The sequence below is a fragment of the Eretmochelys imbricata genome, chromosome 3 (genome assembly GCF_965152235.1).
Source record: "Eretmochelys imbricata isolate rEreImb1 chromosome 3, rEreImb1.hap1, whole genome shotgun sequence".
Lineage (NCBI taxonomy): Eukaryota > Metazoa > Chordata > Testudines > Cheloniidae > Eretmochelys > Eretmochelys imbricata.
The window spans coordinates 157,388,933-157,414,628 of NC_135574.1; the positions used below are offsets into that span (position 1 = coordinate 157,388,933).

Consider the following 25,696-nt stretch of genomic DNA (forward strand, 5'->3'; position numbering starts at 1 on the left):
GGATGTTAGAGAAGGTCAGTCCAATTTATTCTTTCTCATAATGACAAGAACAAGAGGGCAACCAATAAGATGAACAGGCAATGCATTTAATGTTGATCAAAGGTAATATTCCTATTACACAGTACTTAATGTGTATGAATAACAAGAACATTCACCATTAAACTAATTGATAAGCTATATGAACTCATGTTTCAGTGCATAAGTGAACCAATAATTACTTATGTTAGAAATTTCCACCGTGGGCAGGTTATTGTACAACTGTTCATCATTTTACCTTCCTCTGAAGCATCTAGGACTGGATAGGACGCTGGACTAGATGGACCATGGGTTTGATCCAGGGTAGTGACTCTTATAGCCCTGATGTAAAATATGAACTTATTGTGGGTGTGGAGGGGAGGGGAGGATCTGAACTGAAAAACCTATTACCTTTTTTTTTTAATACTTTCATCATTCTTCCCTTTAAAGCAAGTCAGGTGAAAGCAAGTTCTTTCCCACGTCTATTTGCTGTGATCAGAGTCTTCACCAAAATGCCCTTGACCACTGCCTGAAGGCTTTGTAATGCTGACGAAATGCTCCTACATGTTCAGGAAGACATTCCCAAATGTGGCTGTTTCTAATCCTTTTATACTGCATTTTTCTAGCGGGCATCTTTTCACAACATGACAGAGTTTGCATGGCTTAGATGAGCACTGTTGCTAAGAAACAAGTCCCAACTGTGCCTTTAAAACTCTGCGTTTAAACAGAAAACTCAGGAAAATATTTGTCTTTTCACGTAATTGCATTGTGTGTGTTTTTATTATAGATTTCTTTTTACTAGGCTTGATCTAGCTAGATCAAAGGTAGCTCAGCTATGTCTACACTCCTCCTGCCTCCAGTGTACACACCCTAAAGGTATGATGTCCAGCTCGGATACACATACATGTGCTAACTCTGTTCAAGCTAGCATGCTAAATGTAGTTGTGTGGCCTGGCTGGAAGCTCATGCTAGCCCCCTAAGTATGATCCTGTTGAGATCCTAGGTACATACTTGGGCAACTAGCCCAAACCACCCCACCACCCATGCTACTGTGGCCATACTGCTATATTGAGCTCATGAACTCAAGCAAAGCTGGCACGTGTACATCTTCCCAGGCAAGGAATCACAACTCCCAGCTGCAGTGTAGACATACCTTGAGCTGGGAATCTCATCCCCAGCTCAAAGGGGTGACATCCCATGCTAGCTCTCATCCAGCTAGTGTGCTAAATATAGAGTATAGCCACAGCCAAACGAGCCATTGGATGGGCTAGCCACACCAAGTAGGTGCCTAGCATCTGATGGGCACACACGAAGGCTTTGTGTAAAGTATCTAGATTCCAGAATCTGGGGAAATGCAGGACAAAATTAGAGTTAGGAGAATGAATGCCTGGCTCAAATGGAGAGAGAGAGAGAGAGAGAGAGAGAGAAGTGATGTAGTGTGTGACAGGAAAATACACATAAGATTAAAAGGGAAAGTCTATAAAGTGGTGGTCCATCCAGTTTTAAGGTATGGCTCTGAGTGTTGAGCAACAAAGAGGAAACATGAGCAAATGACTGTTCCACAGAAAAGCAATGATTGAGATGGATGAGTGGCATAAGCAAGACATGTGAGGAATCTGTATGTTAGGGACATGCTCAAAAATGAAAGAATGAGGGAGTGCAGGCTCAGATGTAAAGCCTGTAAAAAGGTCATGTAAAGCACAGTCTTGACAACTAAGTGGGTAAGAGTCCAAAAGATCGAGACTGAAAGAAAAAGAGAGAGGCCAACCCAAGAAGAAGTGTTCGGATGTCATGAAAGATGATATGTCAGCATGAGGTGTGATGGAGGAAATGGCATTGAACAGAGCACTTTGGAGAGAGAGTACTCAGAATACAGAACATAAGAACAACCTTACTGGGTCAGAGCAAAGGTCCATCTAGCCCAGTATCCTGTCTTCTGACAGTGGCCAATGCCAGGTGCCCCAGAGGAAATGAACAGAACAGGCAATCACCAAGTGACCCATTTGATGGGATTAATGCAAGGAAGATGACTTTTGTCTGGCTTATTGTAGGGAGGCAGTGTGGTTCCCCGGTGCCCCAGAGAGGGACGAGTTCTGCCAGACACCAGAGTGGGTGGAGTCAGAGCACTCTAAGCCCCCCCTCCCCCTCTGAGGGTGAGAGGCCGGACAGGAAGTACAAGAGCTCAACCCCAGAGCTCACTCGAGAGGCAGCTGCTGGAGAGGCCAGACACCCCAGGCACAGCTCCCGCCGGGGAGACTCCCAACCAGCAGTGGACCTGGAGACTGGCCTGACCGGCTGATATTCAATACGGACCAGTGTATGGGAGAGTTGCTGAGCCTACCCCTCACTAGCTACCCCGAGGATCCAATGGTGATCGACCCCCCCTGAGGACACCACCTTGACCCAAGTAGCTCCAGAGGGGGAACTGGGAAGTAGCCCGGGGGCAGCTGACCTGAATCTGGCTGCAACGCAGCCAGAACCCATGTCAGTGTGTTGCGGCCAGGATCCCCACTGACACAGCAGTGGGCCTTGGGCCGCTGCTAGAGCCCCAGGCTGGGACACAGTGGAGTGGGAGGGCCTGCGTCCCGTCCCCCAACCCATGGGTGGCAGTCTCCCCCTCTCCCAGGCCGCTCGAAGCCTGAAGCCTGGGTGTGCTATTTATCTGTGTTTGCTCAGCCTCTGCCTGAGGGCCTGAGCTGCGAGTCTTTATTGTCCCGCCCTGACCCAGGGCCTGGGCTAATTATCTGTTAATTGTTACCTGTGTGTGTTCAACCCCTGCCGGACGGCTTGAGCCAGGACTCCTGCGGCCCAACTGATTCCCGAAGGGGCCGTGCAAGGACTAAGGGAGGCGGTGTGGTTCCCTGCCGGCCCAGAGAGGGACGACCCGACAAACCCTCTCTACACTTATCTATTTAGATTGTCAGCAGTTTGGATGCAGGATTGCCTTTTAGTATGTGTTTGTACAGCACCTGACACAATGGGGCCCTGATCTTGGTTGAGGCCTTTAAGTGCTACTGGAATAAAAATAATACAGCCAAACCTTGCTAATCTGCCTACTCTATACTTCAAACACAGTAATTGCCAGTCTATGCTCAGTTCTTAGCAAAGATTTAATAGAAGTCACTGGAGTGACGCCTCCTTTTATTAAGACTTCATTACTTTTACAAAATATACTACCAAACATTGACTACATTGTGAAGCCCCATAAATAATTGAGAAACGCAGTTTAGTTTTAAAGTACAGTACACTTTGTGAGGCATTACTCTGGGATTTTTAATCTTGGTTGTTTGCTCATTTGGAAAACAGAATAATTCTCAATGGATTTCCTAGTCATTAGTGCAAATAACCAGGGTCTACTCTATTGTTTGGTGTGCAACTTAAGGGCTGCATTCTGCAATCTTTTCTCACTGTGAGTAGTATTTACTTACATGAGCAAACCCATTTATTTCAATAGGGCTGCTCACGTAAGTACAACTCTGTGGGCCTGATTTTCTCTCTCTGTTTTTACACTGGTGTAACTTCATTGATACCGGTGAAGCTATCCCTGATTTCCACCAGTGTGAGAAAAGAATCAGACCCAAGGTGAGCAGAAGTTGCAGAATCCGGTCCTATGTGTTTGATTCAATATTACCCTGCACCTTATGCAGCCACAGCCTTGCTCTGTGGGTGCAGAACGCTGTCAGTTCTGAAAGGTACCATCTTACATCCACTTTACTCTGGTGTAAATTACTGCACAAGTGCAGGGGATGCTGGATTAAGCCCTTAGTGCAATTAGAAGTAAAGGATTCTATGGGCCTGGTCACCTGCCTGATTACCTGGACGCCAACGTATTAAAGGAGCAGTGAAAATGTCTTCCGTGGATTTAAAGTATTGTGAGTGAGTAGGCCTTATGGGCAGATCATCCGCTGTTGTAAATCAACAGACCTCCATTTAATGTACATGCTGTAAGGTGGCAAATTCTCTTCTCAATCACCCTTTGCAGGGTCCAAGAGCCCAGACTCCAGCCCAGCCCAAATGACTACACTGCAATTTCATAGCCCCACAACTTGAGCCCAAGCCAGCTGGCGCAGGCCAGCCACGGGTGTTTTGTTAGAGTGTAGACACACTCACAGAATCCGTTCCTTCTCATCACATGAAGGGCTTGTTTCAGCATTGCCCTGCACCTTGAACAGCTACTTACAGCAGTGCAAAGGGGATGTAAAATGCCACCGTTCGATGGAGCTCTGCTCATTTGCACTAACTGAGGAGCTAGCCCTTGAGATGTATGAGCGAGGCCGCCTCAGGGTACTTGAGGTTTGTGTAAAAATCAGTTCCACCGCAGCTGAATGTCCACTTCACAAAGGCCTGGTCTACACCCAAAACTTAGGTCCACCTATCTACATAGCTTGGGCGGTTAAAAATGGCACACCCTGTGCGACATAGTTAGGCCGACCTAGCCCCCCACTGTAGGTGCAGCTAGGTTGACAACAATTCTTCTGTCGACCTAGCTACCACCTCTCAGAAAGTGGTGTGAAAAACGGGGTCCAAACTTACCAAGGGGAGAACAGCAGGTTTAACCTCCCCCCAGAATAAGCAGCTAAACCAACTGATTGCAGGAATTCCTTGACTTTAGCAAAGTTTTGGTATGGTCTCTCACAGTATTCTTGCCAGCAAGTTAAAGAAGTATGGGCTGGATGAATGGACTACAAGGTGGATAGAAAGCTGGCTAGATCATCTCGGCTTAACAGGTAGTGATCAATGGCTCCATGTCTAGTTGGCAGCCGGTATCAAGCGGAGTGCCCCAAGGGTCGGTCCTGGGGCTGGTTTTGTTCAATATCTCCATTAATGATCTGGAAGATGATGTGGATTGCACCCTCAGCAAGTTTGCAGATTACACTAAACTGGGAGGAGTGGTAGATAACGCTGGAGGGTAGGGATAGGATACACAGGGACCTAGACAAATTAGAGGATTGGGCCAAAAGAAATCGGATGAGGTTCCACAAGGCAAGTGCAGATTGCACTGCTACAGACTAGGGACCCAGTGGCTAGGCAGCAGTTCTGCAGAAAAGGACCTGGGGGTTACAGTGGATGAGAAGCTGGAAATGAGTCAACAGTGGGCCCTCCTTGCCAAGAATGCTAACAGCATTTTGGGCTGTATAAGTAGGAGCATTGCCAGCAGATCCAGGGACATGATCGTTCCCCTCTATTCGGCATTGGTGAGGCCTCATCTGGAGTACTGTGTCCGGTTTTGGGCCCCACACTACAAGAAGGATGTGGAAAAATTGGAAAGAGTCCAGTGGAGGGCAACAAAAATAATTAGGGGACTTGAGCACATGACTTATGAGGAGAGGCTGAGGGAACTGGGATTGTTTAGTCTGCGGAAGAGAAGAATGAGGGGGGATTTGATAGCTGCTTTCAACTATCTGAAAGGGAGTTCCAAAGAGGATGGATCTAGACTGTTCTCAGTGGTAGCAGATGACAGAACAAGGAGTAATGGTCTCAAGTTGCAGTGGGGGAGGTTTAGGTTGGATATTGGGGGAAAAATTTTTCACTAGGAGGGTGGTGACCTGGAATGGGTTACCTAGGGAGGTGGTGGAATCTCCATCCTTAGAGGGTTTTAAGGTCAGGCTTGACAAAGCCCTGGCTGGGATGATTTAGTTGGGGATTGGTCCTGCTTTGAGCAGGGGGTTGGACTAGATGACCCCCTGAGGTCCCTTCCAATCCTGTGATTCTATGATTCTAAGTATTATTGTAATATAAAAGTATCATGAGTAATGTCTTTTATGAAGGCTTGTAATGTTCTGAACTTGATGGTCATTATGAGACGTAGACAGATTGTGGTCATGACTTTATGTATTTGTGTATATATAAAACTGTGCTCATAATTTGTGCTTCAACATTCAGCTACACCTCACAGCTGGGCAGTGACCAGCTAGGCCTCTCACCAGATGTTTACACAAAACCGCCCCCAAGCAATTATCCACTGTCCAGCCCAGGAAAGGATAATGGTGGACCACTGAAGTTAATGGAAAGACATTGAGACTACTGGGAATTTCTCCAATCTGAATAGCCATGAGTCACTGTAGCCTGAAAATGGTGGGGGAGGGAAAAATCCTTTAAAAGGAGGCTTGAACCTGAGGTCTTCATCTAGAAACTGAGGCCTGGTCTATGCTATAAAGTTAGGTCAACATAAAGCAGCTTACACTTATGTCAACCTAACTCTGTAAGCGTCTCCACTAAAATGTTGCTCCCAGCGATGTAACTCGCACACTACACTGACTTAATAACTCCACTGCCGCGAGAGGCGTAGTGCTTTGGTTGATGTAGTTAGGTCAACACAGAGTCACTATAGACACTGTGTTGCTTACATCGACTGTTGCTGCCTTTCAGAAGCCATCCCACAATGCCCCACACTGACAGTTTAATCGGTGCAAGCACTTGTGCGGGGGGAAGGATGCACAACACTGTCACAAGGAGTGTAGTCTGGATATGCAAAAGTGACTCAATTACTGCGGTAGCTGTAAGATGTAACTTAGGTCGACTTAATTGTGTAGCGTAGACTTGCCCTTCGGCACAGTCACTGGGTGGGTGCTGTCTGTGAAATTTTAGGTCCCCTCTATGGGAGGGGGCATGCTGGGAAACTGGTCGAAGGCAATAGGTACCTTCCCTTTTCGAATACAAGTTATCTAATTTGAAAGTCCAAAGCCTCAGACTGTATCTTTTTGTTGATTTTTCAGTGTAACTTGTATATGTTTGCTTTGCCTCATTATTTCATTTTTGAATCTGTGGTTTTTCTATTTAAATACCTGTTTTTGTTTATTTTTTACCCCAAACAGGTCTCTGTTGTGCAAACTGGAGTGCGTGTGCCAAAGGAAGTGCTGTCTGGGTGACTGGTGTTACTTCTTTGGGGGTGATGAACCAGAGGAGAAAAGTCCGAGCGTCTGGTAGTTAAGAGCTCGGGGCAGATGGATTTGGGGAGACTTGGGACGGGAAGGGCTGTTGGGGTCACCCTGCAAGGAGTAACTGGGTTGGTGGAAGCCAGGGTGAGACGTTGTGCTTGTGGGCAGGCTACTGGTGTCAGGGCTCTGAACCACAGCTGCACAGCATGAAGGCACCCAGGGTCAGAGGGCAGGTGGTGACAGAACCCCTTACTGGTCTGGGTGATCCCAAAACGTCACAGGTGGACTTACTTCAGCGACAGAAAAACCCCTTCTGTCTAGTGAGTGTCTAACTACAGCTGTGCCGCTCTAGCGCCTAAGAGTCAGGGGGACCCAATCTGCTCGGCTACATCTGTGCCATCCTCTTGGCTTCAGTGGGACATCTGGGTGTAATTGACAGCCAAATTAGGTAAGCACATGACCACTATCACCTAATGTTTTAAAATAAAAAGAAGGAAAAGGTTTTGTGCTCACACCAGTCAGTATCTATGGACCCCGCTATCTGTTTGCTCTTTTGTATGATACAAGTGTCTTCAAGCAGCTCCTTGTCCTTTTCAGTCACACAAGCAATGTCCTCTGTAACCATAAAGAACTGTCAGCAGGAGAAAAAAGCTGATGTCTTTCCCAATACTGAGACCAAAATATTATTTACTTTGAATTTCTCTCTCTCAATCCCCTTTTACCTCCTCAGACATTAATCATAGTTTGTTTGTCAAACTCAGAGCTCAGAAACGCCTTCACTCCTTTTATTCCAAATACACATGATAAAAACATATACAATCATTGCCATTAATATGGGCGGAGCTGGCAGCATTTTCAGATTTATTTGGAATGTGAGAGCTAATGTAAGGCCCCATCCTGAAAATTCTTACTTCACTGAGTAGTCTTCCTACAGCAAAGCCAATGAGCCATCATTCACACTGAATAACTGGAGAAGAAATCTGGTGTAAATGAGATCAGAATCAGGGCTTGCACTACACAGGGCTTCAGAGGGAGTTGTAACCTACACAGGCATGGCATGGGGAAACTTGGAATACTATAGGCTTCCCTCACAGACACATGAATATGTGACCAGTGGAGTCTCATAATCATTACACCACTGGCTCCACCATGCAGGGAACTGTACTAAATGACCTCTCGAGGTCTCTTCCAGTCCTATCATTCTAAGTCCTATCCCAAAGCCATGACAGAAGCCACAGAGAGGATTATAAGGCAATGGGAGCTGAGGGTACTCAGTAGTTCACAGGTGCAGTTCTTGTGACTGCTTTGTATGTATGCAACCATTTGGGGTCCATTTGTGCTTTCAGCCTTTGCTTGAGATTCAGAAAAAAGCTAGTCAGTTACATGGATAATGCAAATTTCCACCGCTATGTTACATACGGAGATCTAAACCCTCATGATTCTAGCACCCAAACTAACCACTAACTACCTGGATATAGGAAAGAACTTCCCTTATTGGGCAAGCTATATAATTGCCCATTACGGGGTTATTTGCAACTTACTATGAAGCATCTGGTATTGGCAACTGTCAGTGACCGGATACTAGACTAGATGGGCCACTGGTGTGATTTGGAATGGTAAATTCCTATGTTCCCATGCCAAGTTGCCACCTACTTTTCCCAATACTGCATACCAACTAAAATGTTGAATATGCACTCACACACAAAATTATGTTTATGGAAATGAAATTGTCATGGCAACAGCAAAGGTCTCACCAGTATTTTAAAAATAGCAAATTAACAAAACCCATTTATGAAATCCAAAATCCATTCTTTTATGAATACATTTAAAAACAGATTTTAAAAAATGGTTTCCTATCTACACAATAAAGAAATCATATAAACTGGAGATTTTGCCTTCTGATATTGGTGGATTTTTTTTTTTAATTTAGAAAAGCAGAGCTCAGTTTCAGGGTGATCATTATTCAGAACACTTTAGGGCTTATTAGTTTCTCACCAGGTAAAATATTGTCACACAAATAATATTATGATTCATACTCAGTAAGATTATTCTGTTTTTTAACCTAATACATTTATAACAGTGTTTAATCCTGGTGTGTCTATGATTTTGTGAATCTCCATATAAAAACCCAGTTTCTCAGGGGTTTGTAACACTGCTCTGAAAATGTACTTGGCTACAGGGTTGTTTTCTTTTATAAATTTTCAGTAAAATCAGTGTGGCCATTTAGGCTTTGCCTTTGCTAGACTTTTGGTCATGGTGTAACTCAAGCTTATTGCTTGCCAATGAACCTCTGTTAATTACCCTATGAACTTCAGCATAGACATGCATAATGTTTGTGGTTTGCTGAAAGCTCATCCTAGAGTAAATAACAAATATTTGTGTCTTTGGACAAACCTTTTTTAAAAGTATATTAGGAACAGAAAGAATCCTAGCAATGGTATTGGTCCATTACATGATGGAAATGGTAGAATAATCAATAATAATGCAGAAAAGGAAGACGAGTTAAATAAATATTTCTGTTCTGTATTTGGAGGGAAAAGATGATATTCAATGATGATAACAGTCTTTCCATTCCATTAGTATCTCAGGAGTATGTAAACAGAAGCTACTAAAATCAGACATTTTAAATCAGCAGGTCCACATACTGTACCCAAGAGTTTTAAAAGAGCTGTCTGAGGAGCTTGCTGCACTGTTAATGTTGACTTTCAATAAATCTTAGAACACTGGGGAAGTTCCATAAGAGTGGAAGAAATTGAATATTGTGCCAATGTTTAAAAAGGGTAAATGGGATCACCCAGGTAATTATAGACCTGCCAATTTGACATTAATCCTAGGCAAGATAATGGAGTGGCTGATATGAGATTTGATTAATAAAGAATTAAAGTAGGGGAATAAAATTAATGCCAATCAACTTGGGTTTATAGAAAATAAATCCTGTCAAATTAATTTGATGTCTTTTTTTATAAGATTACAAGTTTTGTTGATAAAGGTAATAGTGTTGATGTAATACACTTAGACTTCTGTATGGCATTTGACTTGGTACTGCACATTTTAATTAAAAAACTAGAACATATACAATTAACGTGGTACACATTAAATGGATTAAAAGCTGGCTGACTGATAGCTCTCAAAATGGAACTGTAAATGGGAAATCATCATTGAGCAAGTGTGTTTCTAGCGGGGTCCAGTAGGAATCGGTTCTTTGCTCTATGCTATTTAACATTTTTAATCAATGACCTGGAAGAAAACATTAAATCATCACTGATAAAGTTTTCAAATGACACAAAGACTGTGGGGAGTGGTAATGAAGAGAACAGGTCACTGATACAGCACAATTTGGTTTGCTTGGTAAGCTGAGCGCAAGCAAACAATATGCATTTTAATACAGCTAAATATAAATGTACACATCTAGAAATAAAGAACATAGGCTATACTTAAATGGATGGGGGACTCTATCCTGGAAGCAGTGACTCTGAACATGATTTGAGGGTTGTGGTGGATAATCAGCTGAATATGAACTCCCAGTGTGACACTTTGGCCAAAAGGGCTAATGCAATCCTTGGATGCATAAACAGGAGCATCTTGAGTAGCAGTAGAGAGGTTATTTTACCTCTGTAATGGGCACTGGTGTAACTGCTACTGGAATATTGTGTCCCGGTCTGATTTCCATAATTCAAGAGGGATGTTGATAAATTGGAGAAGGTTCAGAGAAAAGTCATGAGAATGATTAGAAAATATATCTTATAGTGATAGACTCAAGGAGCTCAATCTATTTAGCTTAACAAAGAGAAAGGAATGACTTGATTACAGTCTGTAAGTACCTATATGGAAAACAAATATTTGACAATGGACTCTTCAATCTAGCAGAGAAAGGTATAACATGATTCAACAGCTGGAAGATGAAGCTAGACAAATTCAGACTGGAAATAAGGTGCATATTTTTAACAGTAAGAGTAATAATCATTGGAACAACTTACGAAGGGTCATGGTGGATTCTCCATCACTGGCAATTTTTAAAGCAAGATGCGATGTTTTTCTAAAAGCTCTACTCTAGGAATTCTTTTGGGTAAGTTCTATGGCCCGTGATGTACAGGAGGTCAGACGAGATGATCACAAGAGTCCCTTCTGGCCTTGGACTCTGTGAATCTTTATGATATGTCTAAATTAGCATTTCCACAGGTGTTTGGCCTGGCCTGGCCTACACACAGATTTTGTACCAGTATCACTATTTTAGTGAGGGGTGTGATTTCTTTTTACTGAAATAGTTGTACTGCTATAACCCCTAGTGTGGATGCCGTTATATCAGTGTAAAGGTTCCTTATACTGCTATAGCTTATTCCCTTCCCGTACAAGAATAGCTAAAGCAGTAAAAAAGCACCCTTATATCGAGTCCACATTAGGGGGTTTGTACCACTTTAACTATACAAATCTCAGGCTTTGCCTATACAACAGGGCCTTTGCCGAGATATACCAGTACAGCTATACCACAGAAGCCCCTAATGTAGACACAGCTTATGCCAAAAGAAAAACTCTGTGTTGGCTTAGTAACACCACCTTCCCAAATGACATTAGCTATTCAAAGCACTCTTCTGTTGGTATAGCTGCGTCTGCATGAGGTATTTTGCCAGCATAGCTTTGTCAGCGAGGGGATTTACACCCTGACTGACATAACTATACCAACAAAACTGTGTGGTTTAAACCTGGCCTCAGTAAAGCAGTACAACCTTTTGTGTGTAGATAAGCTAACTTGGGTCAATTGTCAAACAACTGGCTCGGGTTACAACAGGGGCAAAAACCCAGCGGCTATGCCTAGACTCGAGTATGTCTGCACTAGAATTTTTAGCTCGAGTTAACGGATTGCCAATTAAGTTTAGTTAACTAATGCTTTAGTCCACGCTAGTCTGGATACTTGAAAAAGAGTTTGTTCCAGGACACAAACGTTTGTGGGTTTGTGCAAAATAGCTTGTACAAACATGTTAGTACGTTAACTGGCAATCAGTTAACTTGAGTTTAAAAACTCTAGCGCAGTTTTGCCAATCCCAAGTCCCCAAAATCAGCATTTTTTCCTGAAAGATTCCGCAGACTGCAAAACCTAGTAAGTGTATAACGTTAGATATACCAACAAGAGGAAACCAATTAAATGAGAGGGGAAGTGATTCTTATTCAGACTTCAAATCACTTTGGTTTTTTAACACTTATTTAACTCAAACTCTCAAAAAACATATGGGGAAAATCTCTTTGTTAAAAATTTGGCACCCTTGCCTTGATAAATTAATGAAAAAGCATCCAGTCTGCATCAGGAACCTTCAGCAAAACCAGGGAAATCCAGACTTCGCACTCCTGCTATCTCTAATGCCTGGTCTGCACACATTTTTTGTTCTGGTAAAATGATGTCAGTTAGGGGTGAGATCTTTTACCAATATAGTTACACCAATATTACCCCTAGTGTTGGAGGCATGTTTAGTGGTGTAAATGTACTTATACTGGTATAGCTTAGGCCAGGTCTTTTGCCAGCACAGATATGTTGGTCAGGGATATTTATCTAGGTATCAGGAATCATAGAATATTAGGTGTGGAAGAGACCTCAGGAGGTCATCTAGTCCAACCCCCTACTCAAAGCAGGACCAACACCAACTAAATCATTCCAGCCAGAGCTTTGTCAAGCTGGGCCTTAAAAACCTCTAAGGATGGAGATTCCACCACCTCCCTAGGTAACCCATTCCAGTGCTTCACCATCCTCCTAGTGAAATAGTGATTCCTAATATCCAGCCTAGACCTACCCCACTGCAAATTGAGACCATTGCTTCTTGTTCTGTCATCTGCCACCACTGAGAACAGCCGAGCTCCATCCTTTTTGGAACCCCCCTTCAGGTAGTTGAAGGCTACTCTCAAATCCCCCCTCACTCTTCTCTTCTGCAACTAAACTAGCCCAATTCCCTCAGCTTCTCCTCGTAAGCCATGTACCCTGATCATTTTCATTGCCCCCTGATCATTTTCATTGCCCTCCGCTGGACTCTCTCCAATTTGTCCACATCCTTTCTGCAATGGGGGGTCCAAAATTGGATGTGGCATCACCAGTGCCGAATAGAGGGGAATAATCACTTCCCTCGATCTGCTGGCAATGCTCCTACTAATGCAGCCCAATATGCCGTTCGCCTTCTTGACAACAAGGGCACAGTGCTGACTCGTATCCAGCTTCTCATCCACTGAACTTGGGTTCTATTCCCAGCTTACCCACTGACTCTCTCAAGCAAGTCCACAACCCCTCTGTGTCTCCATTTTCACCGTCTGTAAACATGGAGATGATCATACTAACCGGCTTCACGCATGGGTCCTTTGTCAATGTCTGTCAGGCTCTCTGAGATCTGTGGATGGAGGATATAGGAGTATTGCCTCCTCCTGTCTGACTTCCCGTCTAGCCAAAATGCTCCAGCTAAAAGTACCTTCCTTGTCCAAGTCAGTTCCCTCCTCAGATGCTTTCACTGGCTTCCCCATTCCTTCTGCACAGAGCTCAAGCTCGTTATTCTGCCCTTCAAGGCTCTGCACATCTCTGGCCCCAGCAAACAGATCAACACTCATTTCCTTGTATAAAGCCCCCTCAGGCCCAGTCCTCTCCCCTGCATGTTCCTTTTTCCTCCCACACTTGACTTTGTGCTTTCCTTCATATCACACCTTGTGACTGGAATAGCCTCCTTCAAATTCACTTTATTCGTGTAGCCATGTATCACCAATCTCCTCTTCCTGCTGTCTGCTCCCACCTTCACCTTTAATCTTCCTAAAGTATCTGTCTAAATTACATTAGGGAATGAATTGGATTGCGAGAGATGTTCAGCAAACTCTGTCTTCTTGGTTGTTTGTTAAGTGCAATGTACACCTATGCTATTGTATAGACAACAGCAGTGAACAGACGTACTTTTAATCGCTCCTTTTTTTCTTTTCCCATTTTGATGAAAATGGGAGGAGGGGTTGTTTGGATTTAACCAGACCCTTCAGTGGCTGCAGGGCCAGATTACCCATTAGGCACAGTAGGTACATGCCTCGGGGTGCTGGCATTCTAGGGGTGCCTAAACATTCAAATTTTGCCACTCCTGGGTCCAGCAGGGGCAGGGGCAGGGCCGGCTGAGGGGGAGACAGCCCCATGCAGCCCTGCTGGAGTGCTCCTCACTCAGCCTGGTGGACAGTCACCACCTCCCAGTGGGGCTCATGAGTGTGGCTGGGGGGCAGGGCTTGCGAGAGTGGGTCTCTGGAGGGCTTTGGGGGGGGCCTTTGGGCAGTAAGGCGGTGGGGGGCGCTTGGCAGTGGGGGGGGTTGTGGGTGGCTCTGGGCAGTGGGAGTTCTGTGGGGGGGCACTGGGAAGTTGTAGTGGGGCTATGCGGGGGGTGCTCCAAGCCATCATGGGCAGCATGGGGCACCTCACAGCTCCCGGCCGCCACGGCGAGTGTGGAAGGGTGGGGCTGTGAGCTGCTGAAGGTGGCAGGGGGTGCTCCAAGCCGCTGTGGATGGCCAGGGGGTGCTCCAAGCCCATGCACCTGGGGTACCGCAGGTGTAAATCCAGCCCTGAGTGGCTGCACTCCAAATACTGTGGTACTGGGCTAGTGCTTGATAGCCTGAAAATGAAACTGACTAGAGAGTCACTATAATCAAGAGTAAAACTGACCAGACTACTTTCACTGGTCAGTGAAAAAAATAAACAACATAAATAAAAATATCATTATTTGTATTGTGATAATGCTCTGTGGTGGGGCAGCTGCCCTAGACAGGTAGATGGAGGGTTAAAGCAGCCCTCAAGGAGGCTGCACAAAACCCAACCAATGGGAGGAAGGCTTGTAGAGAGCCAATCAGGAAAAGGCTTGTTGGAGCAGCCAATCAGGGCCAGGGAGGGCCACATAAAAAGGGCTGCTCAACAGAGCAAGGGGAGTTTCCCCCAGGAATGCAAAGAAGATGGACTGGCTGCCTTAGAGGAGTACTTTAGCTAGAGCAGTATCAGGGGAGCAATAGGGAGCTCCAGCTTGAGGACTGCCAGACTGAGGCTCCTGGTACAAGGGGCTGGGAAGATGCTAGAACTATGGGGAAGTGGCCCAGGGAAATAGGCGGCAGGAGTTGGAGGAACAGCAGCACATGGCTGCCGGCTATCGGGTCCCTGGGTCAGGGCCTGGAGTAGGGAGCTAGGCCCACTTGCCACAGAGGGGGGTGTCCAGTATTCGGACTTCAGTTTACCCCTTGAGGTGAGGGGCTAGACTGAAGGCTGCAGTAGGCCACAGCAGCAGGTGGATGGACTAGAGACAGCTGGTCCCCCTGGAAGGGGGAAAAAGGGAGCGGGGCACAACTGGTGGGCTGTGCCCAGAAGAGGATGCTGTGGTCTGGGGAGTGATGTGCATCTTAGAGGTGGAGCAGAAGCGATGGCGGTGAGACACCATTAGGGAAAGGCGCACCGGCAACCCAAGAGCTAATTCCCAGCACAGCCAGCAGGAGGCATTGCGGGTGGTGAGTCTTGCCCCATTACATGCCCCCATTCAGGACCTCCTTCAGCTAGGCACCATACATAGACAGCCATGTCCCTGTCCCAGGGACCTGAGAACTGTATATGCCTGTCCTTGTTCAAGTGCTTGGAGTATTGTGCCCTATAATACACAATAAATTTATAATCTCTTAAAGCCAAACAGATAAACCCAACTGAAGGAGTCCAATACATAAAAAGTGGGAAAGAGGAAGGTAATAAGTATTGGGGCAGCAGTGGCCATAATGAAATACATCAATGGGGTGGAAAACAGCTTTGAGATGTTTCTTAGACATGGGGAGAGATGGATGGAGGTGGCTATCAATGGGAAGTGAATTCCATCTAGCGCACAGCACATCTAAAACCTCAGCCCTTTCTGACCTGAGATATGGCTGGAGCCAGGAGGACTCTGTAACAAATCATTTATTGGATGAATGTTGCCCTTTCTTCTGTACACAAATTATCTGAACAGACATTGATTTTATGAGTTTGCTTGTTATTCCACATCGTCCAAACTCTTCATTGCTACAAACATATTCCAGACCCATTTGACCAGATCTTCGATCAGTCATTATTTGCAATCAGCAGCCTAAGGCCTCGTCTACACAACAGGGAACAGTCGATCTAAGCTACGCAATTTGAGTTACGTGAATAGCGTAACTCAAGTTGACATAGCTTAGATCTATTAACCGGGGGGTCTGACTACATGATGTCGACAGGAGACGCTCTCTCGTCAACTCCTCTTACTCTTCTTGATCCAGTGGAGTACAGGAGTCGCCAGGAGAGCAACCTATGGTCGATTTAGCGGGTCTTCACTAGACCTGCTAAATTGACTGTCGATGCATCGATTGCTGCTGGTCAATTCCATCAGTAAATGTAGACAAGCCCTTAGACACATGGTATTCTTTCTGATCTGACTGAAACTTTTGTAAACAGGAGGAGAGAAATCCAAGGCCTACTCTACACTGGAAAAAATGGGACCTGCAATGGTGGAAGTTGTAGTGTATACGAGACTCAGATGTTCTTACTACTGTCACTGTGTTAAACTAACCGTGCGATCCAGCTATACTACACCTTCCACCATTGATGGCACCAATGATGAATTACAGGTCTTCTTTTTTGACAGTGCAAATTCAGCCAGAGTTCTGTACTGAGAGTTCCACTATGAACCTTCACATGAACCCAAACGTGCACAGGTGTTTGCTTTCCACAAACTTGCTTGCAAACAGACTAAACAAAATCACTCATTTCCACATTTGTGGACAAAAAGGGAAAAAATACCACAATGAGTTCCTGGGTTTAGTGCACAGAGGTTTGAAAGTCCTTTTTTCTTCTTGTATTATTTGCCAGATACTAGATGTGACGATGAGAATGTTTTAAAATTCTTCGATTTAATAAACTGAAGTGGTGTTGGTAATGGGGTGACCAGACATCTCAATATTAGGGGCTTTGTCTTGTATAGGAACCTAGTAACCCTACCCAACTCCCGGTCCTAATTTTTCATACTTGCTATCTGGTCACCCTAGTATTGGTAACAAAGGGAGGAGACTTTGCCTTGAGACGTCCATTTAATTAATATGACAGCAGAAATAAATAGGATATTGATATCATCATGCAGATTTCATTCTTCTGACTGTTGCAGGTGATGATTTGTGCCCTTATTCAGTTTATGCATAGAGAACTCAATGGGGCTCTCTGCTACAGAGTTGTAATTAGAGCCCTCAGGCAGATCATCCATTTGAATAAATGGATGTAGCTCCATTAAAGTCAATGGTACTACACAAATTTATACCAGCTAAGTATCCGGCCCTTAAACTTCAACAAGGATACTGTAAACTGAATAAACAGTTGGAGAAGAAGAGAAGAGTTGTGATCAAGAGTGGAAACATTCAGGATAAACAAGAATTGCACAGCACTAATGAAAAACATTCAGTGGGATGAGAATCATTCCCTGCCTCTCTGCATATCTGTGGGAGGCCATGGACTGCACATCCTTCAACTGGGACCTTCAGTGGTTACCTGATGGTGGCTCCCCCATCTTGTCCTCACATTATTTCAAGCCATTTCTTTCAGTTAATGCACAAAGATGCTCTCTTTAAAACCACCAAGTCTGAACAATACAGGATGTGGTCCAAACCTCCGCCTCCAATCTGAAAGGGGGTTTTCATACCAGAGAATATCTTACACTTTCAGATCATTCCACTCACTTTTCATATTTCCTCCAACGCCCCTCACAGCACCATGTGTTTTAGTGGAGGAGATATGTGTAGGGAGGGGGCCATGACTTCAGTGTATTGGCTCAGGGGGAATGCTAGGGAGCCATATCCACTCCCACGCTGGCTGGCACATGGCAGCTCCAAGGGAACACAGTCTGCCAGCAAAAGGGCCTGGCCAACCCCTCATCTCAGCTGCCATCTGCAGCACATACTAGCTGGAGGCTTGCACTGTGAAATCCAGCAGGATCTGTCAGGTACTGGAACAACTTGTATAGTGGGGGTGCTGAGAGCCATTGAACCAAACTGTAAACCCTATATATAATGGAAACCACTTCAAGCCAGAGCGTGCAGCAACACTCCCCGCATCCCTAGTTCCAGCACCTACAGGATCTGTGGAGCAGAAGATGCACCTGAGGAGTGTCTCTGGCTCCTCTGGCTGCCACTTTCAGGGCTCACCAGAGCAGGGTTTGGTACTGAGGCTTAAAAACAGCCTCTCTTCCTGAGGTTCTTACTGCAGGATACAGCTAACTCCCATTGACTTCAGTTCAAAGTGCCTGTGACACAACTAGAAATAACAACTAGTTCTTAGATAATGTTTTTCAGCAGTAGATCTCAAAGCACTATACATAGCACAGCAGTATCATTACCCCCACTTACAGATGGGGAAACTGAGGCACAGGGCTAGGAAGTGACTTGCCCATGGTCACCCAGCAGGCCACAAGCAGAGCCAGAAACAAAAGCCAGATCTTCTGATGCTCAGTCCTGTGCCTGGACTCTGGCTCTCCCTTTTCTCTCTCTCTCTCTCAGCCTAAATCTTCCCCTGTTCTGACCTTGAACTTGTGACACCTCCATTATTTCTATGATTGTGCCTTCCATGTTCAGAAAGGCAGAGCTAGGAGAGATGCAGCTAAGGCAGATTGAAAATTCTGACCCAGCACCTCCACAAGCTTTTATGTCTAAATATCGCAGATGAATCCAAGCAGTGTAGGAAGGTAAGTACCTCGTGTTCTGCCATGCCAGAATACAATGTGATGATCCTAAAGGTCGTATGTGGCCCGAAGTTATGGCAAAGCAAGGGGAAGTGACGAACCTATTTTCATTGCCCCAAATGGAGCAATTAGCATTAACAGTGGGAAAAGTAAATTAGATGTTTAAAAATTCTCAGATTTCACAATCTAAGGTGATCAAGTTTGGTTTAGTACATGTTGTGGTGGGCCACAGCCCTACCCCAGTCAGGAAATGGTTAAAGAGCTCCCCTGCACTTAATCAGCCTCAGCTCGGTGCACCTGGCAGACTTGTCAAGCCTGGAAATGGGCAGGTCCTTAAAGGAGAGGATCTCAGCATAGTGTGACACTGAGAGGAGCAGGACTGTAACTCAGAGCTCTACAGCTCCTTGAAGCAGGGGATGCTGACCTGCAAAACAGCTCGTGAGCCTGGGCGGCCCTGGCCCTCTCAGAAAGGCGAAGAGCTGATACCTTTTTTGTCATTGGCTTCCCACGGGCCTAGGACTCTGCTTTTTGTGGCCTGAGGAATCACACTGACTTTTGGTGTGGACAACTTTAACTCCCCGCTTCTTCCCCTTTGCTCCCCCATCCCCCGCAAAAGGGTCAGTACTTTTCGGCAGCACAGCCAGAGGGCTCTGCCCTGACTCTGACAGGAGCAGTGCCCACCCTCTCCACAAGGGGGCAGTAGAGAGGTATAGCCTGCTACAAATGGCAGTGAATGCAGGTGAGTGCTTCCCAACCCAGACACACGAGTAAATCAGTGGGAGCTAGGAAACCCATGCACAGGAGAGACAGAAAATCCAAGCAGCACTGATCCAGAGCAGGGATGCAAATGGCTGACAGAGAGCCTGTGACAACAGACAGCCCAGCCACAGCAGTTTCCGCAGCAACTGTTACAACAGTGGGCCACTCAACAACAGCTACAAACAGCCCAACAGCAGCAGCTGCTAGGTGAGATGGCAACCAGCAGAAGGACCTGCAACCAAACTTGCTACCACTATGACTGACAGAGCTAGAGCCTGCCGGGGCAGCCGGAGTCTGGCAGCCAGAGTGGGAGCCTGGGGCCTGTGCTCCCACCAGTACCAATGAAGCTGACTAAGATGGAGCCTGGCGACTCCCTGAGGCTTTCTGGACCATTTTTGAGTGAGTGGCAGTGGCCTCCCAATGGCCTTCAGAACCCTGAGCCCTTGTGCTGGCCGCCTACCTGACTGGTGCAGCCTAGGCAGCCGACTGAGTGTTTGACCCTGTGGGATTATGCAGGTTAAGGGTGCCACCCTGAACTTTCTCAATATCTGAAAAGAGATGCACTGCTGCCGCTTCTGGATGGAAATGGGAGCCCCGCTTGGCGGGGGGTGGCCCAAAACCAGAAGGAATGTTGCTGCTGATGGTTACGGCCAGCCGAGCAGACTGCAGCCCAAGTGGCTGAGTTAGTACTGGTTGAACAGTTCATACAAATACTCCCCACTGGTGGATACTGAGACGTCACCCAGGGTCTCTATCAAAGGCCGTGCAGCTGATGAGAAAACTTTATGGCCTCTGGGGAACCCCCTGAACTAGGGGGAAGGGACAACCTGGGGCTAAGAAGCTAACCCAGCCTGATGTGAAGCCAGCCAGATGAGACAACAGGCTCAAAGCACTACAGGGTTTCTCATGTGGGCTACTGAGACACATCTGAAGAGACTGTCCCCTGGTGGACAAAAGGACCCACCAAAACAACAGTCCCCATGTGGATCAATGGGACCAAAATGCAAGGTCTGTTGGATAACACGGGAAGATATTAAGATTGCATAGTCAATGAGCTAGCATCCCAAATGGTAGCACACCATGAGGCATGAGAGCTGAAGCAAGCACACATGACTGGAAATGTACCATGCACACAAGAAATAGGGCCAGCCATGCCCTTAATTCCTCAAGCCATAAGTCTGAGTGCCTAGGCAAGAGATAAAAGGGCAACACTAGTAGTGAGGAAACACTTGAAAAGGAAGCAGGAACAAATACCCAACAGTAAGTAGAGATGGCTTAAGATGTTATAGTGGGATGAGATGGTGGGATCTCTTGTACTGGATGCCCCTTGCAACACATTTAGGCACCTACTGCTTCACATCATGTGTAGCCTGAGACATATTGCCAGGATTTGGCCAGGACAGTCAAAAGTCACATTCTTAGTGACCTTATGCCCCCTGGGTAAATTCCCATTGAAATGTGTAGGATTTTACCAGCTTCATCACAAGACAGACTTTATGTAAATGAGTCAAATTCAGAGCCAAAATCTGCCTCAGATACAAATGTACTATTCTGACCAAAGTCAACAGGAACCTGTGATGGGTTATACAAACCCCACATGGCACAATGTGGGCTTAATGAGCTAAAGAGGGCTCAGGTGGTTCCAATCTGTTGCATCTGTGAGAAATGACAGGACCGGAGGGAGACACTTAAGAGGAAAAGCCCCAGCTCAGCTGATGGCAGACCAAGGAGGAGAGCAAATCTTCAGCGCTCAGCTACTGAAGAGAGGGCTGACTGAAGGCAGGCACTCCCCAGCTGACAGTTGACCGGTGTCCCCTCCTCAGAAAAGGGAGGGCCAAATGCTAATGGACTTTGAGAGGGAATCAATCCCTTTTACTTGTGAACTCAATTCCCCTTAAAAAGAAAAGGAGTACTTGTGGCACCTTAGAGACGAACAACCCCTTCACAGAACCCCATGCGCAGACATAGAAGGCTGGTATTTTTTCTTTGCTGTTGCTTTTACAGCTGAAAATCCAAGTGGAAAGTGGTCCAGCCATAAAGTACCATTGAAATGAGCAGATGAATGTGAAGAGGGGTCTGAATAATCTAAGGCTTTTAAGAAAAAAGGACTTTGGGTTGGCCTAGCAATCTCATGGTATTATAATAGGCACAGATGCAGAGATCCAAGTCCAAGCCTAAAGCTCCCAGCCTGGCAAAGACTGGAAGTATTGTGCAGGTAGAAGCCTCGGACCTTAGAAGGGAGGGAGTGCCTTCTGCAAAGAATGGCACTGATGAACTACAGAGGGCTTTCTGCAGGGTTTGGTCAGGGGGAAAACCCTGTACAAAAAATGAAAGATCCATAAAGACAGCTCCCCTATGCCCTCCCATGGTGGCCCAGGGAAAATGATGAGGCAATTTTTAGGGTTCTGAGTAGCTTGTAGTCCCCAAATAATGTAGTCTAATAAATAGCGGAAAGGGTACTGACAGCCTCTCCCTTGCCAGATTTTCTTATAATTCTACAGAGAGGGGGAGGGGGTATTTTCTCCTGTGATAGAAAGATATCTTCAGAAAGATAGAAGGAAAACTTTGGTTTTCAAAATATTTGGGGGGGGAGAGGTGGAGAAAATGTTACATGATAAAGGGTCATGTGATAAAGATACAGAGGCACTCAACTGGAGTACTTCTACGTGGTCCATTAATCTATGTTCTTGAAGTGGCTGAGTACAAGGAACACTAACGTAACATACCTGAAGGGTGTGATTTGGAAGCATATACCCCAGTGTCATAGTTATATAACAAAACTTTAAAAAATTGAATGTTTTCCCTTGAAATAGATCCCTGGGTTTTTTAAAACTTTGTACATGTTGTAAAGACATTAGTTTGTATATGGTGTTGCACTTAAGGTAACTACTTTCATCTGAGGAACTCAGTCATTATGCATGCATTAAACCATACAAACACACCTGCAAAATACGTGTGGCAGGGTGCTATCCCTTTAAGAGCAGGGCAAGGTGGGAAAACTTTCTAGGATATAAAATAATCTCCAGAGGGGAGGCTTTGATGAAGGAAAGATCAGCAGGAACAGCAGTAAGGAGTTTACAGCCCAGAATGGGAATTCTGAGGTATGGGTTCCTGGTTTTTGTTTTTGTTAAACTGTGATCTGGCCTTGCATTCCTTGAATCCTTGTACTGCTAAGGCTTAGGGATCCATATGGCTCTGCATTGCAGTAGGCAAGTATCCCCATTTTACAAATGAGGGTTTAAAGCTAACATTTTCAAGAGCGGCCTGAGTTGGGGACTGTCCTACTACTAGAGTAACCAGACATCTGATATTCAAAGACATTAGCGTCCACAGCTTCCATGGACATTGTTGATTGAAGTGGAATAAGCACCAATGTGCCTCAAAGGGAGTACCTAAAAATGGAGGCCAACAAAATTAATGGAAGTTTCCAGAAATGTTGACCTCAGTGGCTTGACCATGGTCACTTAGTGTAGTCACTATCAAAGTGAGGATATTAGAACCCAGGAGTTCTAAGTGCCAGTCCTCTGCTCTAAGCACTAGACTGCACAGCTTCCAAACAGTCTGTGGAAAATCCCTGCCTAAAGGGCACATTAACTGGCCCAAAGGGGTAGAAATTCCTGAGAGCTTTCTGTTAAGAATAATTACTACATTGCTGGGTCTCTGTGCAGCCACCACTTCAGCTGTGAACCCCACAGAGTGAGCACAGAGTAGGGGAGCCAGAAGGATGTCATCTCAGTCTTGGCATCATTTCCTGGCTGCTGTAAAAATTCATATTTTGGCATTTCCATCTTTACTTTTAAAAAATAAATGAAATATAAATGTAGTAGAGTGGATGCTATTAATTCCTGTTTTAACAGATGAAGAAAAAAATATGCTTTCATTCTAGCAGGTGGAAAATTCTGCTGTGACTAAAATGACATTCTCCTGCTTCCTGTGTCTAGGCCTTGTCTGTGCTCAGAGCTGCAGGAAGTGAGACCCAGTTGAATGTCACTTGTTCGAACACACTGATTTTTCAGAAGGCAGTTCTTTTGAGTATTAAAAAAAGCAACAGTTCATTTTTGTGCCACTTCTTAAAGCGGATGGGGGAAGCCACAGGCTCCTGTGTGTCATCATGTAGAACAATGCCAAGCAGACAAGAATACAGAGAAAGGAGAAAGGGATAAATACATTCCCTAACTAGGAACAGGCAACAGAAAGTGAAATCCTGACCCCCTTGAAAACAAGGGGAGTCTTGCCACTCACTTCAGTGGAGCCAAGATTTCAGCCAGAGCTGGGGCTGGAGAGGGTTCTCTGATGCTGTCCTCACCCCCAATCTACAATAAAATATTGATCTTTAGTTCTACCCCTTTAAGAAGAACTTTCTGCCAGGAAAAGTAGTGACCTCAGGAGACCGATCTATAAGCACTTTCTCTACCAAAGCCCAGCAGGTTGGCAAAAGCTCCAGGGTGCCTGATCCAAAGCCCTTGGAAGCCAGGGGAAGGGATTTAGGCCCTCAGGGCTCAGCGGCACAGGGGTTCCTCAGGACTCCTGCCCCCCACCCCCCGATTCGCCATCTCTGCAAAGGCATTTTGCAGGGGGTGACGTGCAATAGGGAAGGACCTTCTAAAAGCGCGAACACCCCCCACCTTGTGCCATCCCCGCGGCACAGACGCTGGTGCATGGGTGGAATCGAGGGCTGGCGCCTCTGGAGCCAGCTGGTCCTTTCCTGCGCTCAGCAGGGCCCTGTCTGCCACATCCCGGGGTGGGGGCGTCCGCGGAGTATTGCGTGGCCAAGAGGCCGGGCGGGGGTTCAGCCCCAGACCTGCCTCTCTCCCGAGCGGGTTGCAGCGCTGCACAATCCGAAGCTAGCACTGAGCAGAAAAACACACCAGGGCCAGCCAAGGTGCAGATCTTCGCGGGGTCCGAGAGAGAGGGAGAGGCAGGCAGCCCCCTAAGAGCCAGGGGGTCTAGACAGCTCCTTCCCCCGGCTTCCCCTCTTGCAAAACTAAAGCAGAAGTGACACACACTAGACTAAGTGCCCGGAGCAGCTCCGCCCCCAGCCCAGCCTGGGGCGATCTCCCGCACTGCTTCGGGCGAGAAGGTGGCCAGCTGGAGAGGGGAAGCCGTGTGAAGTGCCAAAAGAGGGGCGGCCTCGCCCCTCACCTGGCATCAGCCGCCCTGATCCGAGCTCAGCGAAATCCGCCTGGGGTTAGGGAGCGAGGGCAGCGGCTGCCCCAGGAGGAGGAGGGAGGGCAGGGCACTATTCCCGATTTCCCTGTTCGATCGGGTCAGGAAAAGTTGGGAGGGGGGTGTCCTAGGAAAGTAGCGGTAGCAGCAGCCAGGCTGAGGAGCGGGGTGCAGTCCAGTCCTCCAACCCGCTCCCGGCTCCCCCGGCCGCGATCGCCTCATTACCACGCCGCGGCCACTCTCAGCACCCACCGTGCACTTAACCGCTTGCAAAATCTGCAAGCAGCAGGGAGCGAGCCGGAGCCGGAGCTTGCGGGGAATCGGGAACGGGGCCTGGCTCTTGTCCGCTTAGAAGGGAAGGTGGCTCGCCCCAGTAGCAATAACAATGACCGCAAATCCCCTGGCTTCACCCCGGAGCCCTTGTAGCCGCGAGCCCCTCCATGCAGCCCCCCCAACCCAGCTGCACAGTAACCCCAGCTGCACAGTAACCCCCGTTACAGCCCGTAACCCTTCCGTGCTAGGTACAGACGCGCTCCCGTACCGGACAGATCTATCCGGCGCCACCTGTGCACACAGCAGCCCTTAGCTCTCTCCCCGCCCCCCAGCACGAGTGACCCTCCGCCCCGGTCTGCGAGCACAGAAGCGCCCTTGCAGTGACCCCCCCGCCGGCCGGGCACCAAGGGCAGCTCGGGGGGCTCCTTACCTAGCCCTGGCACGAAGGTGTTGAGGAACAAGCAGATGACAGCCACGGGGAACGGCATGTAGGGGATGGCAGCGCGCAGGGGTCCCTTCTTCTCCCGGACTTGCACCACCACCCCGCTGGAGGAGGCAGTGCCCCTGCTGGGCTCCCCGGCCGCCGCCGCCGCCGCCGGGGCAGGCTCCCCTTCCTTGGGAAGCGGATCCATGGCTGGCGCGGCGCGGCGCGGCGCTGGCGGAGCTCGCCCGCTGCTAGAGGCGGCCGCGCCCGGGGCTGGGGGCACGGGGAGCCTGTCTGTGCTGGGAGCCGCGGCGGCTGCTGTACTGAACTAGCGCTCCGGCTCCTGAGTGCTCGGTTTAAAGAGACAGTGCGCTGCCACACGCACTCAGGCACACACGGTCTCCCCCCCCCCGCCCCCCCCCCCCACACACTCCCCAACGCACACTCTCTCTCCCACACACGCCCTTTCTCTCACACGC

The 25,696-nt window shown here is 47.0% G+C and overlaps 1 protein-coding gene across 1 annotated transcript in view; it reads right to left on the reverse strand.

Annotated features, from left to right (window-relative positions):
• STUM (stum, mechanosensory transduction mediator homolog) overlaps positions 1-25,425 on the reverse strand; it is a 90,220-nt gene extending 64,795 nt beyond the window's left edge. Inside the window, exon 1 of the mRNA XM_077811919.1 lies at positions 25,224-25,425. Within this exon, the coding sequence (XP_077668045.1) occupies positions 25,224-25,425 (202 nt within the window). The remainder of the gene's footprint in view (positions 1-25,223) is intronic.
• Positions 25,426-25,696: the final 271 nt, after the last annotated feature.